The 16,954-nt window shown below is 42.5% G+C and overlaps 1 protein-coding gene across 1 annotated transcript; it reads right to left on the reverse strand.

Annotated features, from left to right (window-relative positions):
• Window positions 1–1,451: 1,451 nt before the first annotated feature.
• LOC143829946 (L-lactate dehydrogenase A chain) lies at window positions 1,452–16,546 on the reverse strand. Its single transcript, XM_077321578.1, has 8 exons — window positions 16,300–16,546; window positions 11,039–11,173; window positions 8,612–8,729; window positions 6,363–6,536; window positions 5,280–5,453; window positions 3,870–3,987; window positions 3,012–3,135; window positions 1,452–2,143 (listed from the first exon to the last, which is right to left on the reverse strand). The coding sequence occupies exons 2-8, from the start codon at window positions 11,162–11,164 to the stop codon at window positions 1,979–1,981; spliced, it is 999 nt and encodes a 332-aa protein (XP_077177693.1). The 5' UTR covers window positions 11,165–11,173; window positions 16,300–16,546; the 3' UTR covers window positions 1,452–1,978.
• Window positions 16,547–16,954: the final 408 nt, after the last annotated feature.

Raw genomic sequence — 16,954 nt, forward strand, 5'->3', positions numbered from 1 at the left:
CCAAATTTAAGATGTAATGGAAGTATTTTGACTGAGATGTTGTACATGGAGTGAAACTGGGGTGGCAGGAATCAGCATTTCTGCACCCCACCAGAATGGACCAGTGTGCCATAAACCTACCTCTGATTCAACAAAAGTACTCAAACAATCTTAGCTAATGCATGTGCTTTAATTGTTTTTGAAAAACTATTGTTCCAGCATGGATTTTTGTATTAGTAGTAACAAAGAAAAAACTGGAGCATTGGTGCTATGTATACAGAATGCCAGATATATTTTTTGTGTGGGGGGGGGGGGGATTAGAGATAGATACTGTACTCCCTCCCAGGACTGTGACATCAAAAACATTACATTGGCTTTAAAAAGTGCCTAAAATTAGACTTCCCTGCTATAATTCAGCTACACAGGCAATTTTCTTGCTGCCACAATAAGGCTGCTTCATAGAACCTATGAATGCAAACATTAGTTTCTTTGCCATTTTTAATAGTACCAGGTATGTTTAGACAAATTGTTGCATCACTTCATTCTCCTACTTTCTAAATGATTGAATTTGGTCACAGAATTTGAAGCTCTTCCACTTAACATAACAGTGGTTTTTGGCAACTATTTTGCTGCGTTTTTTTTTTTAAGATGTGGAAAAGCAATCCCAAAAGAACTTGTGTTCTCAGAACACCTTGATGAGTTCATAGGCCAGTTATTTATAACATGGCAGTTTTAGAGGATTGTCATTGCTGGAATGAGAACACCTGCTTTTTTCTCCATGGCCCTGCAAACTAATATTCAGGAATATTCTAGATTCCCCGCTTATTCTGTGCTGTTGTAGATGGAAATACTGGGCTTTTATTTAAATGGGGAAAAAATTGTATGTCATCTCAATGACGGGATTACTAACAGTTTAGTCCATCATAAATTCTCCTGCTGGAATAAGTTGTCAGTCTGTAAGATATCATGGACCTCTGTTTTTGTTTGCCGCTACAAGACTATTCACCTGAAATGATCCGTATGGTGGACTGGAACATTTGTCACAAATAGAACAACTGGCTGTGTGTGTGAATTTCAGATACCGAGTCTTGTACTCCTGTACTTAATGCAAGCCTTTTCTCATAAAATGTTAAAAATCCCACAACTAGACTAGCATTCTGGTTCTTGGCGTAATTGAATTAAGGAAGATGATTAGACATGGTGCTGATGAATGTTTCCCTTGACCCTTGGGTCTGCTTTTCTAGGCACAAAGCTTTTCCCAACAAGTTGAGATTAGGCATGTGCGCTTTGGCTGCTTCAAGCTCGGGCTTGAATGGCCACTGAAGCGCACAAGCCTAGTGGTGAATGTTCCAGTTCAGGAGGACCTGCAGGTTAACATGTACTTTGAAACAGTGTAAAAATGCTAGGGCCATGTGCTTGCTCGACATATTTCAGGTTCTGTATTCTAGAGTACAGTGAAGTAAAACAGAAGCAGCAGTTCAAGGTTTTATTTTGTTTTGTTTTTTTGAGGGCTGGTACTACAGTTGGACAATTGCAGCATTTAATTGTTGCGTACAGAGGGTTCACTTGATATTTATGACGCTATTACTGGACCAAAAAATAAGGTTCTCTGGAAGTATACACCAAGACTTAAAGCAGCAGTATTCGAGGGGGGGAAATACATTTGGAGCTGTTCAGTAGTGGTGACTTAAGTCATTGGTCAGCAGAGAATACGGCTCAGTATTTGCCGATCCTTTAGTTTTGCAGTTTCTGAAGACCAGTAACCATTTCTTTGGCAGTGAAGTTACATTTAGCTGAGGAAAGGCAGAAGGGTTTCTGTTTCAGGATATGCTGGATCTAAAGTTTTCCTAGTGCATAGGAAATAATTTTGTTCATAATTTTAGCTCTGCATATTTCTAGTTGATATACCATAAAGGAACTGATGTAAGTGAAACTGCCACAGGACGGCCCTCTAAGACCCACTGACACTACTAAGCAGTGAAGGGATAGGGTAACAGGCTTAAAACTGAAGCTCCTTCTGAATCCCCCAAAGTGTATCTGCACTCTTCCTCAGCTTATCTTCCTCCTCAGCCTTCAAAGTCATTCTCACCACATCTGTAATGCCCGAGTAACCCAGGACACAAGGAACACTTAAGAAGACGTCATCTTTAATTCCATGCATACCCTAGGAAGAAGAAACCAAGCCTGGTTAGTCACAGAAAATTTGTTTTTCTGAATAGTAGGTTTAATGTAAGGAAACTGGTAGATGGGTGGTATGATATTTGGGTCAAAAATGGTGTCTACTTTGGTACTAATCCCTTCATTTAGCAAGACCAACTGCTTCTTCAACAGCTGCCTTGACTTTTCATCTAGCTCTGTAGTAAAAACATGCAATTAACAGAACATATTAAGGTAATAAGTCGCAATTTCTGCCAAACTTCTTGATACCTTGGAAGACTTATATGCCAATTAGTATGTATCTAGTCTAGATGATTTGCCCGATGCAAAAATTGTTCAGAGGGGAAGATATGGATTCAGTAAGTTTTATGAAAAATTCAGTTACTTAGGGCAATTTTTACGTTTTATCACACTAAAAATATATCAATGGAATTTTGATAAAGTAGCTGCACTTAGAACCTTTGCCTAAATTTCTTCAGTTCCACTGTTATGATTTGGGAGAGAACTGGCTTCTAGCCTCTAACGCCAAGTTTAGAGCCTCCCTCCCTTATAAGGTAGCTGATAAGAGATTGAAAATAGCTGAATTGGCTAGAGTTACAAATCTTGTTCACTTGATCTTCTTGGATGCCTTTTTATTAAATGTATGATTGTTATCATTTGGATCTAAAGATGTAAGTCATGTTCGGTCACTTGTATTGCATACTTTTTGATGTATTTTAATTGGTGTTGATACACTGACTTTGTATTTTTAAACTTAATAAATAATTAAGCAAAGTAACAGTAAGCTGCACCTACTCCTAGCTGCTGTGGCTAACTTCAAACGTTAACTGTCACACCAGACTGCCAATTATTTGTTTTAGCAACCTGATTCTTACCTTGACCATTGTAGAAACCGGGTGCACTTTTCTTAAATTCTTCATGATGGTTTCAGCTAGATCTGCCACAGAAAGACCAATTGCCCAAGATGTGTAGCCCTTCAGCTTGATAACTTCATAAGCACTACAGAGAAAATGGATTACAGTTGGTCAGCATTAGCAGCACTCCTGGCCACTTTTTAAATAATATGACTACTTCATTTCGATTTGAGCTTCTTGAGCTTAATTTTTTTATGGTTTCTATTGCAGAATTTGGGATTTGGGCTATCTCTTTCCATTATTTAACAAACCAAATTCCTAATGCCTTCACTTGTAAGACGAGTTAGTCATGGGAAGTGTCTGTATAGCAGTCACTTGTTCAGTTGGTTGGTGTATAACTTTTGCACATTTGATTTCATGTCCAGAATTTGTAAAGTGTTGGTTCTTATATGCCATCTTTTTCTACTAGAAGGAGTCTCAAAACAGCTTAAAATCTTTCCCTTCCTTCTCCCCACAACAGACACCCTGTGAGGTAGATGAGGCTGAAAGAGCTCTGATATTACTGCTCAGTCAGAACAGCTTTATCAGTGCTGTGGCGAGCCCAAGGTCACCCAGCTGGCTGCATGCGGAGGAGGAGTAGGGAATCAAACCCGGCTTGCCAGTGTAGAAGTCAGCACTCCTAGCCACTACACCAAGCTGGCTCTAGAAATTTAATTTCTATATGATTCCAAAGTCCAACATTCCAACCAGGGAATATTCAAAAAGACAGTTCTGAAATTGCCACTTTATGTATTGGTGGCAATTATGGCTGGAGCCTTCTAAATTTCTGTGTAATTGCAGCTTGGCCTTTTTTTTTTACCAACTGTGATTAATATTTACCTTTCTACCACTTGTTTGTGGACCTCTTTCCAGTTTTCTTTGTCTCCATCAGTTCCCATATCAGGATGTAAACCTTTCAGGGAGACACCAGCAACATTCACACCACTCCAGACAGGCACTGAATAAAATAAATGAATAAAACTCTGTTTGCATGGATTGGTGTTTCAGAATTAATACAGTATACTACATATCTGCAAACAATGACTTGGGTTAGTAGCTGCCATCTTTCCTCAACCTGGACCCAAGGAAAATAGTCCCCCCCCCCCATTCACCTTCCTATTACAGGAACATAGCCAGAGTTAGTTTTGCCACCACTTCTCCAGGGTTTTGCTATGGTGTGGCCATCTGTGGCTGCAAATACTTCTGAATATGTTCAATGGCCCTTATAATGGCAGCAGGACTGAGTATGCAGTGATCTGGCAGTGGCCATTTGTGTCTATAGCCCAGGCTGTAGGTTCCATTTGGCTTGAAGTCCATATGCTGCATAATTTGCTGATTAGAGTAACGGTTGTTCTTCTCAAGCAAGTTACACAGTTTAGCTGCCATAATGATCACTGGCTTGGAATCAGGATTCACTACCGTAAGATACAGAACCATCCATAATTGATTAAAAATACGTATATTGCTTTCCCGTTCCCTCAAATAGTAACAGGCTGTTCAAAGCAGTATGCAGTTGTGTATGCAATAAGGAAAGAAGGATGCAAAGCCTGTGTGATAGTGGTTCAAAGACTGACTCGATAATTTAATAAAATGAATGGGGGCGTCTAAGATGGAGTTATGGATTATAACTATGGGGCAAGGTGTTAAAACATTTCCTATGCATGCACTTAGTTTTCTTAAAGCTACTATGAAAAGGAAGTTCTGTATCTTTTCTGCAACTTAATATTGCAAGTTCAAAAGTATCTCATTGAAGGATACACCTGCAGCCCCACATATATACATATATAAACAATGGACACAATTTAGCAGTTAAATTTCATTTTCATTTGCCCATTTTGTAAGATGTGCCAGGTCTTTTTGAACAGTTCTACTTGTTGCATTTTGCATACAGACAGTTGCTAGCTCCTAAATATAGAATGACAAGAAGGGCAAGACAGATGCCTTTTTTTAAAAAGCTTCTTTACAGTAGTCTCAAAATCCTCAAGGGTCTCTTATAAGAAGGAATTTACCCAGCACTCTCCTGTTAAGAGTAAAGGGTAGACTTCAGACTGACAGAAGTTGGCCTACTTGGATTACAGACTTGACCTTTTCTGATCAGGTCTGCCTAAGTCAAATATAGATCATCTAGTGTTACTTCATGGGATAGATTATGTTCTCAACATTATACTGCAGGAGTGGCAAGGAGGCTCTCAGCTGAGGACAGATCTGATACAGACCAGATTCATGTAACAAGGGAAGTTCTGTGCTTACCACTGGAGTCTCCATGCTCTCCAACAATCCAGCCATGGCAGCTGAGAGGGTGAACATTCAGCCTCTCACCCATGAGATGACGGAAACGGGCAGAGTCCAGATTGCAACCACTTCCAATAACACGATGTTTAGGAAAGCCGCTGATTTTCCATGCCACGTAGGTTAGAATATCCACTGTTAATAAAGGAACTAATTGGTTAGAGATAGTTGTCATATAATTTAATTAATAAACATAAAAAGCATGATATCTGGGTAACTGCTGCAAAATCAACAATTCATTTACATGGGTAAGGAATCCTATCATGTTTTAAGTCCCACACCCTGATCCACCATTTCACACTGAGAAGAAATTTAAGGATGTTGAAAGGGCACAAGATAGTATTCTACTTCAGTGGCTTGCCTTGATGCCCTGTGCTTGTGAGTGTTATCCCCAAACCTTGTGTATCTTACAGAGGGTTCAGGAGATATGTATGGACTTGCTTTGAATGGGTGGAAGCAACACAAGGCTTTTGTGGGGAATGGCACTAAAGTATCCAAAACCAGAGTTGATTCCACCATTTCCCCCTCTACTTGCTTCAGCTTCTGTTTAGCTCTTGCATACCAAGTTTAACTAATAGTCAGTATGGATATAATGCTAATGCATTCCTCTTGAGAGTGAACTCTCTTGAGTTGCTCAGAATTATGGGGGGAAATGTAGGCATCATTAATGCTATCCTGTTTCAATAAACCTATTAAATTGCTACTGTAGATCCTAGTTAAGAGGAGCCTTGATTAACTTTAATTTGGGTTCTAAGTTGGTTTCATGCTCTCCCTTGAAGATGGTTAAAATTGGGAAGGGAAACAGGAGGGTGGGGACAAACTGTGCATTACCAAGGCTCAGGGAAGAAGCCATTGTTGCAAGAATGTGGCAAATATAGCTTGAAATCAGTCCTGTGGTTTATAGCCCCTCCCTATATCTGCAAGTGGTAAGAAAGAAGTTATTTTGCATCACCAAGAAAATGCTGTTTTCTTGGTTTCTTTTGTGGGAGCAGATGCTCCTTGCTTGCAAAGCATTAGAGAGGAGTTCTTCATGACATGACCAACCTGGATTGGAAACTACAAGCAGCTTGCAGTCAGGACTATACTTGACAATGTTCGGAATGATGAATTTAAAGATGTTCACATTGCGCTGAACCAGGTTCAGGCGAGATTCCCCTTCTTGTTGGCGAGCTCCAGCAGTGACAATGACCAGTTTAGAGTGTGCAGTTACAGCATAGTCTGCCAAAACAAAATATGTCAACATTTGCATTTGTTGAAAACTCGTTTTACACTGCAGTTGTATTCTAGATGAACAATCTATGAAGCACCATGGGAAGTAAAATAGGAAAGGTGAATTCTGAGGGTAATAAGGATAGAAGGACAAAGATGGGGGATTATGAACTGTGCACAGGGTAGAAACAGCACTCTAAATCTCTTAAGCCTGATACTGATATCATCTTTCCCCTATCTCATTTTAGCTTGTTGTAGGAATTATAGAGAAATCAAAAACTTGTTCTTGTAAAAAAGCCAGATTCCCAAAGTCCCTAGATGTTCTTAGTTTTCATGTTAAACAGTTAATTTTCACAACTTAATTCAATTTCATGCATGCCAGTACAAAAAGGGCATTTTGGACAGCAACAATACAATGCTCGCATTTTGTCAAAAATCAATTTTTGACACCCTTCCACCTGAAAACAAATAAGCAGCTGTGGTGGCTACCAGTGAGTAGCTGTGTTGGTCTGAGGCAACAGAATGACGTTTGAATCCAGTGGAACCTTTCAGACCAACAAAGCGTGCGTGCACATTTCATCATACATACTATGCACACAAAAGCTTATAGCCAGAATTAAACTTTGGACTCAAACGTTCCATGATAGCTGTGTCCAACCATTTTTAACTTTGCTTAACAGTCAATTGCCATGATCAGAAACAACACTGCTTTCTCCAAAAAAAAAGATACAACTCAATAGGCCCAGCCAGTTTTGTACAGTGACTAGGTCCCTCTGGAGCTATGGATTTCAGCTGTACTGGACTCAGTAGACACAACTTTTAAAAAACAACTCTCAGCTCTCTCGTGTGATATTGAAATCCTCTGAGTTTAAGAAACTTAGGGGACGGGAACAATTATTAAATGCTATTTTAGAATATCATCAGCTGAAGTGTTACCACAGATGAGGATCACAGGAAGTAAGAAAATTATGGGATAGCAGTTATTGCCAAAGAAATAATAGCTTGGATCCTCTATCTTGTTTCTGCTTGCATTTCCTTTTTCCGATGTCTTCTAATGAGCTGCCTTGCATGGCAGGAAAGGGCTCTGAAGCAATGGACTGCCACTGTAACAGATTAAAGTAGTGCAAGCATAAATAGGATAGGGTATCCAAGTCGATAAAGTCCTCTCCATTACAACTCTATGTGCTTTCGATCTGTGAGTCCCCACACCTAAAGCTGCACTAAATTCTATAGGACAAATATATCCCTTAGGCTTTTCTTCACCTGCCTCATTGGAAGTGATGTTGGCTCATTCATCATTTTAAAACACCCACCTGATCTTCTCCATCCATTCTGGTCCCTCAGATTCAATGAGGGAGCTCTCCTGGAAGGGCTGCCCATCATCACAGCATGTGGTCCACAAGAGAAAGTCTCAGCTGGGGTTTGTGTTCCCATCCCTTGCAATCCAAGCTTGACCATTCAGGCTGGTTCATACAAGCACCATCCCAGAACACAATCAGCTCAGGATTGTGAGACACAGATTACATAATGGAGACCCTGATTGATCTAAACAGTGCTTCCATCCAACCCCAGCCTGGCTGCATGTTCAGCACCCCTGTGTAGTGGAAGCAACTGTATGGTAGCCTCTGTATGCATCAAGTGGCCAGAATCTCCCTGTATTTTAGAAAAAACACTAAGACTCCTCCATTTAGAACTGTGGAGTTATTTTTTGGCACTGAGTGCTAAAAGGAAACATTACTTTGTTGCCTCAAGTCTGGATCCTGTGAACTGCATGTAGAAAGCACTCACGGTCACCAATCTGTCCCACAACTCTCTTCCTTCAGCAGCCCCCCAAGGGCCTCCCAGAAGCTGATGCTGGGGAGTCATGGAAACTTACGGACAAAATGCAGAAGAGCATGAGAGTGCTGGAGTGAAATGCAAAACTGTTCCTACCACTGGAACATAGAACATCTTGTTCCAGTTGGTGGAAGAATGGGGAGGGGCAATTTTACCTGGCACCCTCCAACTCACTGTAAATACCATGAGGCTCTCATGCCCCCCAGCATTTGTTTTTTAAAGGTCTATTTAGCATTTAACAAAATAACCTTTGCCAGAGACAATCTTTGGCGTCCTGAGGAAGAGGCTGCCATGTTGAAGATCCAGCATCTCGCCCTTCAGTTTATCTTCAATGACATCAACAAGGGCAAGTTCATCAGCCAAATCCTACAAAAGGCAAGAGTAAGATAATGTCATCCCAAAGACATGTTAAAAATATCTTTCACTGACATAATTGAAAAACAGCCCACAAAACAGGTGGTCTGCCAGGGGCAAAATCAGCAGAATCCAGTGACCTCTTAACCCTGAATTGCTGCATCCTACTTACATAAGCTTGCCAAGTTGTGCCAACCATATTTAGGGCAAGGACTAGAATGCAAATAATATTGGTGATGTTTATGATTACCCAATATGGTCAATTCTAGTGAATTAATGTTGGCATTTAGAACAAAGTTAATGAGTTAATGAGTAAAGTTAATGAGTATCCTCCTATATATAATAGATAACTAGGGGTGTGCAACACAAAAATGCAAACATATACCCAAATAACAGTATTCTTCAGATTCAGGTATATTGAACCCCAAAAATATTGGTATTACCCAATATTCCTGAATCCCCAATAGTGTATAGTATTCAGATTCATTAAATATTTGGGAATGCCCCCCCCTTTTTAACAATTATGGACTATGGTTATATAAAGTTGATCTGGAGGTACCTAGGTCTGTGTTGGGGGGAGGTGTTGTTTTTTGAAGTAGAGGTACCAGATTTGCAGCATAGCAAATTCTATGAGTCTTCAAAGAAGGTGCCCACATCTATTATTTACAATGGAAGAGGGATAAGGTATTTAAAATGTCAGTAATGCAGTACCTTTAAAATTAAAATGCTTTTTTCAAGCTACATTGATGGGAATTAATGTCAAAGATATTTAAAGAGCTCACAGCCTCTTTAAATGCTTTCTCCAAGCTGCAAGTTCACACTGAAGGCACTTAAAGAGACTGAGTGCCCTTTAAATGTACTCTAACTGTGGCTATATGGTAGTACCAAGCCCAGTTTTGGGGTGTGTGTGTGTGTGTAACAAAGCTGTTATTATGATGAGAAACATCAATAGCAAGATGAATCCTACAAATTATGAACACAAGTTTACAATCTGATTTCTATGTTTTCCTCTAACTTTTGTACTTCTAAAAAGTTGCTCCAGAAGAATTGCCAACAGAGAAGATGTGAGGCTACACCACGGAAAAGAATCAGGAGAAATCTCCCCATTCCTTCCTTCATGTACAAGTGCCATATGCAGAAGAGCATGAACAAAGCAGGAAAGGTGATTTTTACTAGTTTCCCTTCAGGGTTCCAGCCCTTCATGGGCACCTGCTCTCTTCTCAAGGGAAATCAGGAATCGTTTTTCAAAGGCACAGGAGGAAGGGAAAGAGAAGCATTCCATGAGCTCCTTTTATCCAGTTTGTGGACCTATCCTCTTTGATATGTATTGATTCTAAATCTTAGAACACAGGAGGGAGAATTTTTAAGAGAAAACCCCTTAGAACTAGAGCTTGATTGTAACATTTATCAACATTAATCTCAAGCATATTTCCTCGGAATTCCACATGGGTAGCTGTGTTAATCTACTGCAGCTGAGTGGCATGAGAAACTGAGTTTTTAAAGTTCACAGAAGCTTATGCTGGAATAAAAAAGGCCACAAGAATCCCATTAACTGTGTTTCTTGGAATCATCTCAACAAACTTTATTTCAGACTAGTAAAGAATCCCATTAACTGTCTTCCTTTGAATCATCTCAGCAAACTTTATTTCAGAGTAGTTAAGAATACAATCTGAAAGATTCTTTGATGGGAAGAGCTCATCAGGAGATGGAATGACTGTTGTCCTAGAGTTAAGTCACGAGCTGCTCCAGTCAAGAATGTGGCTGATAACAAGAGGCAGACAAAAATGGCAGAGGAAGTGGCAGACTGGAAATAGTTGTGAACTACCATAAATGCAGCCACAGTGCTCTTGCTGTTAGAAGCCCACACAGCAGTTACATGGTAGTAATTTATTCTTAGTAATGGACTGCAAGTGATTTTGTCTGCATCAACATAAGGATATAGTAAAGGTTCTATATGGGATAAATTCAGAGCCCACATTCCTAAAGAATTGTAATGTAGAAGTATTTGACCTGGATAGCCCAGGTTAGCCCAATCTTGTCAGATCTTGGAAGCTAAGCAGGGTTGGCCGTGGCTAGCTGTGATGTGGAAGCATGCAATGGCAAAACACCCCTGAATGTCTCTTGTCTTGAGAACCCTACAGGGGTGCAATAAGTCAACTGCCTTGATAGCACTTTCCAGCACCCAACACAGTACTCTCTATTAAAATGATGTGGACCAACAGCCAATCACACAGGCTGCCTGTCCACAGGTACAACTATCAGGTTATTTCCATGGCCATTATTTTTTCACAAAGCAAGGAAGTAAAATACTTTCCACCCACCTTCATCAAAATGCTTATGGCACAAGCCATGCCAACTGCACCAACACCAACCACAGTAATCTTGTTGTGGGCATGGGGCTGCTCCTCTTTGTGAACATTTTCTATCAGTTTTTCCTTCAGAGACATCTTGTAACACTGAAAAAAAATCAGAATCTGGCATTATAATATGTTAACATAGTATATTTCTATTATAGATCCCAAAACCAAGATTTTGGACCTTTGCCCCTGTTCTTACCAAATACACACAAAACAAAGTTCATTGTACACCATGCACTTTAGCATAATTTCTTTCAAAGTATTTATATTTTAGCTGGTTCAAAAAAGTGTTCACAAAACCTGGCCTTGGATGTATAAAGAAAGAGAAACTCGAGAGCAGAGAAATGGAGCTATGAAATAATTACACCCAACAGTAACACTCCCCTTAATCTCTCAGCACTGGAACATTTTACTTGCTTTTTTTTTCTCCCTGTGAAATCATAGAGACTAGAAACTTTAAGGATGTTAAGTGGAATATATGCACAACTGATATTCTGATATTATACTACATTAACATATTACACAGACCTGGCAAGAAATGTGCATATCAGGCAGTAACACCATGTTATAGGACAACAAAAATTGAATCCAATAGCACCTTTAAGACCACTCAATATTTGTTGTGCTACTTCAGGCCAATAGGGCTACCTGCTTGAATCTATCATGTAATAGGCTTTCTTGTTACCCCAATCAGTCCAAGTTTGGGGACAAATTTTATACTCAAAGAAAACTGGTGAAAATAATTGGATTGCCGATTCCTACAAAATGTGTTCTGTGCATAGGTTACAAAACTGGCACAGTGCTGCTGATTATTCCAAGGTAAACTTGCCTGGTGTAGCCCTTAATTCTAATAAAGCCAGTAAGGCCTTTCTAAATCTGAGAGCTTTACAGGAAAGTCATGAAAGTACTTCTACAAGCTTATGGAACCTGGTGAGTTTTTTAATCACACATACATCCTAAAAATCACTCCAGTGCAAAGATACAAATAACTATGAAGTATTAACAGCAGCAATAGAGGCTAAGACAGCAGATTTACAGGCAGGCACCCAGAATTTCAGTGCTAGTGTGGGACACTGGAATCAGTCGCTTTGGAATCAGAGGGGTCATTTACCTCAGACAGCCGCAAGTGAACAACTGGCATGTTAACCTGCAGCAGCCCTCATGTTGGCATGTGAACCTCCAACAATGCATGCAAGCAGCTTTTGTACCCTTGCATAGACATTTACCTTTTATGAAACGACCTCCTCCACTTCATCCTCTGCCCATTTTTGATGGTAGACCCATATCCAGGCTTTTAAGGATTACTTGAAAACAGCAGCTGAATACATTTAGCACTGCTTTTCATATAGACCAGGGGTCTATATGACCCTGATGCCTCCACAATGGGCAACACAACTTCTCTATCATCATATACAGCTGCATTTGGTCACACCACAGGGTTTTAAGGCCTGACTTTTCTGGTGTCTCAATGCAGTGCCTCCCATGTTTCACACTTACTATATCTGGTGTAAGCGGCTGTCCAAATGCGTGTTTAAAAAACCCTTTCTTCCGATGGTCTGCTATGGCCAAATATTGCCATCCTTCTATCTAGATAGTGTATGTGCACTGTATAAGGTGACACAAAACTAAACCGTCTTCCAATATTTGAAAAGGACATCTTTATTCACATTCTTTTTCAAATCCAAAACAATATTGTGCATGACTGACTGACACAGAGAAGCGGTCAGGATGTTAAGGGAATGTTAAGGGAATTCTAGAGCCTCTTGTGGCGCAGAGTGGTAAGGCAGCAGAAATGCTGTCTGAAGCTGTCCATGAGGTTGGGAGTTCAATCCCAGCAGCCGGCTCAAGGTTGACTCAGCCTTCCATCCTTCCGAGGTCGGTAAAATGAGTACCCAGCTTGCTGGGGGGTAAACGGTAATGACTGGGGAAGGCACTGGCAAACCACCCTGTATTGAGTCTGCCATGAAAACGCTAGAGGGCGTCACCCCAAGGGTCAGACATGACCCGGTGCTTGCACTGGGGATACCTTTACCTTTATAAGGGAATTCTGATGGAATTCCTTGAACACCAATAGAAAGACAGTATAGCTGCCATTCAAGATTTAATTATGTTGCCAAAGTGATCTATTATTATTATTATTACAAAAATTACAACAAGGTTTCAATCATACATTCAAAATTACCACATGCAGTGCTGCTGCATTGCTGGAAGTGCATGAAACAAGAAACATACGAACTGGCTGCTTTACTTCATCATGCCCGTTGAGATCCAGCAGTTAGGCATTGGCACAGAGCTCAGATACTACTTCCCCATGTAGCTGCACTCTTCAACTGTTATTATACTCATGTTTTGTTGCAAGTGTAAGAGCAAACAAACTGTGCAGCCTGTTGTCCTAAGTATTTGGAGGTCAGCAGCATTGCGGGAATACCAGGAAAAAACATTCTTACCAGAATTAGTATGAAATACAGCCACTTAATATATTCCATTGTTGATTAAATTTTCTTTTTTTGCCCTAGCTAGCCTGATCTCATAAGATCTCAAAAGCTAAGCAGGGTTGGGCCTGGCCAGTATTTGGATGAGGGACTACCAAGAAAGTCCAGGGCTGCCATTTTCTTGAAAAGCCATAACTCGGCTGCATTGGGAGTGGGGAGAGTATATTCTGTCTTGTTTTTAGGACATTTGATTACCAAAATACTGTTGGCAGTTGGTTCAATTTTGACTACAAATCTGAATGAACACTGTTAATGAATTAATTAGGATAACAGACTTTATGCAATATAGAACATAATTATTTTTAATTAATGGAAGTGAAATCCCAATGCTATTCATGTTTCAGTTTGGGATGAGTGGATTTCTCAAATGTCTCCTCTGAGTCATAATAGTTTAAGTGATTCCTGCATCCATTTTCAAAGGAATACATAATGTGACACCAGTAGGGGGCATAAGAATATGCATTTATGATTCTAGCTGAGTCCTTCCACAATAGCAATGGAATGGAACATTTCCTATGAAAAAAAATTTACAATGAGATGTCCGCAGCTAAACCACTCTGATAGACTTCCTTAATGTTCCAGATCAAGTCACCTGATTCTTCACATGGCATTATCAGTCTTCAGATTCCAAGGATAGGTGCCTTCAGGGCCTTTTAGGGAAATGCTTTTGCAAGGAACTGAATAGTTTATATCTGGGAAAAATTTAGAAGATGTGTCACATTGGTGGGGCTTAAAGAGAGCAGGGCTGAACACAGGAAGATGCACCAACCTGGCCTAGGTCGAGGAAAGGAGGAAATATGGTTGATTGTGAGAAGTGATCAGAGTGGTGGGCAGGGGGGGGGATCACAAAACATTCCCACACAGGAAGAGTACCTAGCATAACTCAAAGCATAGTATGGGCAAATTGATCACTGGCATACTCAGCCAAGGTGGGTTAAACTCATCCTAAAGGTATCCCCCTGTGCAAGCACCGGGTCATGCCTGACCCTTGGGATGATGCCCTCTAGCGTTTTCATGGCACACTCAATACGGGGTGGTTTGCCAGTGCCTTCCCCAATCATTACCGTGTACCCCCCCAGAAGCAAGCTGGGTACTCATTTTACCGACCTCGGAAGGATGGAAGGCTGAGTCAATCTTGAGCCAGCTGCTGGGATTGAACTCCCAGCCTCATCCTACTGCTGGCTAAAGCCTGGTTCATAAGGCCAAATATGCACATTGACCTAAATAACCTACACATTTCAATATATGGCACATCAGGGTGAATGGGAATTCCATTCAGCCTGACCAACATTTCATGTGGCTCTACCATAAAGCTGACCACTGTGTAAAGTAAACACATCCACCAACGTCCTTCATATCCATCCCCCCCCCCCTCAGGGCCAATTCTCAGAAGCCAATGACTGCTACTTGACCTTCTTCCCTTCCAGCTCCCTTCCACAGACCACTAGCACACAGCCAAGTAACACAGGAGATCACATTTTTGTAACTGCAATAAATTATGTTTTGCAACAACATTTACAAAGCTCAATACTGCCATGACAGGGGCTGGCTACAACGAGCCGAAGTTTTAAATGGGTCCCACCATTATTCTATGAGTTAATTTCCATGTTCAGTATGGAAGCTGGCAGTTCAGTTAACTGATTACCCATCTTGCCCTAGTAGTGATAGTGATTTAGAGGCTGTAGGAGAACCAGCTTGGTGTCTGGTTAAGGGCAGCCACTAACCTGGAGAATTCCTCCACATGTGACCTTGGGCCACACCTCAGTCTCCTCTCATAGGTCATTCAGCCCCACCGACCTCACAGGCCATCTGCTGTGCCACTTTGAGACTCCTTCGGATAGTTTAAAAGGCGGGGTACCAAAAAAAAAAAAGCTCTTCTTGTTGCACATGGATTTTACAGACACCTTAAAACCAGGGGCTGTGCAGGACCACAATCCATAATCAACCCAGACACCCTCCCACTCCAACTCTAGGAGTGGGGCATCTTGTCCGCCAACTTTCCGAAACGCCCTCTTGAAAGCGGCGGGAAAGAAAAATATTAATATTAATGCAGTTGCGATCAGGTGGTGGGACTCCCCGAGGAAGGCGGTCACCAAGTCTGCCCATCGGAGACCTGCTCCAGCCCCTGAAGTCAAGGAACCCGTCGCCGTCCTCAAGGATTCTGGGAGGGCGACGGAGCGAAACCGGGAAGCGCAGCTCCCTCGACATGGACACGGGTTAGGAAGCGGCGGCAGCGCATCTTCCCTGCCCTTTGCTCCCCGGACCAGCCTTTCCCTTATCGGCGCAGCAACGCTTGGGGCGGATCTTGCCGCTCCGAACTCTCCAGCGCAGAGGCGCGCAGGCCGTTTCATTGGCCCGCGTGGCGCCTGGCCCTCGCCACCTGCCCGGGGCTGTAAAAGCTCCGCTGCGCCCGTCCCTCACCCGCGCGGTTCCCGGCCTCCGACGGAGCGCCAAAAGGCTCCCAAGCCCCTGCAAAACCCCTTCCCTCCAGATGCAACCCGGGCGCGGAGGCCGTTCGTGCATTTCCCACTGGCTTCTCTCCCAAAGGGGCATCCCGGAACACAACCCTGCCCTTTGGTCGCGCACGTTGCATAATCAGCCCTCTCTCCGCGCGACAGTCGCAAGGCGGGAAAGAGCGCCCCCCCCCAAGCCTCCGTGGCTCCATACACCCCTCTCTGCTCGACGGACTTCGCCCCGTCAATATACTTGGGGCGCCCTGGCCCGCTCGCCTACCTGGTAGCCTTTCGCCGACCTCTTGCACGCAAAGCCCCCTCGGATTGCCGCTGCAGGACCGCGAGGCTCTCGGAGGCGGAGGGCGTCTAAATAGGGATTCCGCCAGTGACGTCGAATGGGCGGTCACGTCGCCTGTTGCGCCGAGGGGGCAGAGCGGGACGTGCTTGGTGACACGTCCAGTGGAGGAGCTGGGGCTCGAGGCGGCGCGCCTGTGACTCAGCGGCTGCTGGGCTAGCCTAGGCTAGGCAAGGCTGCACCGTCACTGCACACGGCCAAGCTTTTGGGGTGGGGAAGCACGTGGACTCCCGACCTTCCTGTCTAGGAAATCGCCTTGGAGGGCGGCGTTGGGGAAATGGTGCGCAGGGAACAGAGAGGGCGCGCAGAGGCCAGAGACAAAAAATGTTGTACTTAAGGGAAGAGGTCTTTGCTGGGGGATGGGCTCCAGGGGGTAGCCCTGTTGGTCTCTATCTGAAAAAGACTGAGGCACGCGAAACCTCACACCTTGAATACAGTTGCGTTGGTCTTAAAGGTGCCGCTGGACTTCGACTGTGTTCTGCTGGGGGAGTGAACAGTTGTGTGAAAGGATCGGGTCGATCTCATCACTTTCACAGGAGTACATCGAGCCTGCTCATTGCATGGTAGATCGAATTATGTA

Source organism: Paroedura picta, chromosome 2 (assembly GCF_049243985.1).
Source record: "Paroedura picta isolate Pp20150507F chromosome 2, Ppicta_v3.0, whole genome shotgun sequence".
NCBI classification, from domain to species: domain Eukaryota; kingdom Metazoa; phylum Chordata; class Lepidosauria; order Squamata; family Gekkonidae; genus Paroedura; species Paroedura picta.

What these genes read in the sequence shown, in the direction of transcription:
- LOC143829946 (XM_077321578.1), bottom strand. Translation starts at nt 11,164, where the DNA reads ATGTCTCTGAAGGAAAAACTGATAGAAAATGTTCACAAAGAGGAGCAG. An exon ending in CCATAAGCATTTTGATGAAG is followed by an intron (nt 8,730 to 11,038) that starts GTGGGTGGAAAG and finishes TGCCTTTTGTAG; the next exon opens with GATTTGGCTGATGAACTTGC. An exon ending in GCTTGTAGTTTCCAATCCAG is followed by an intron (nt 5,454 to 6,362) that starts GTTGGTCATGTC and finishes CTTTATTAACAG; the next exon opens with TGGATATTCTAACCTACGTG.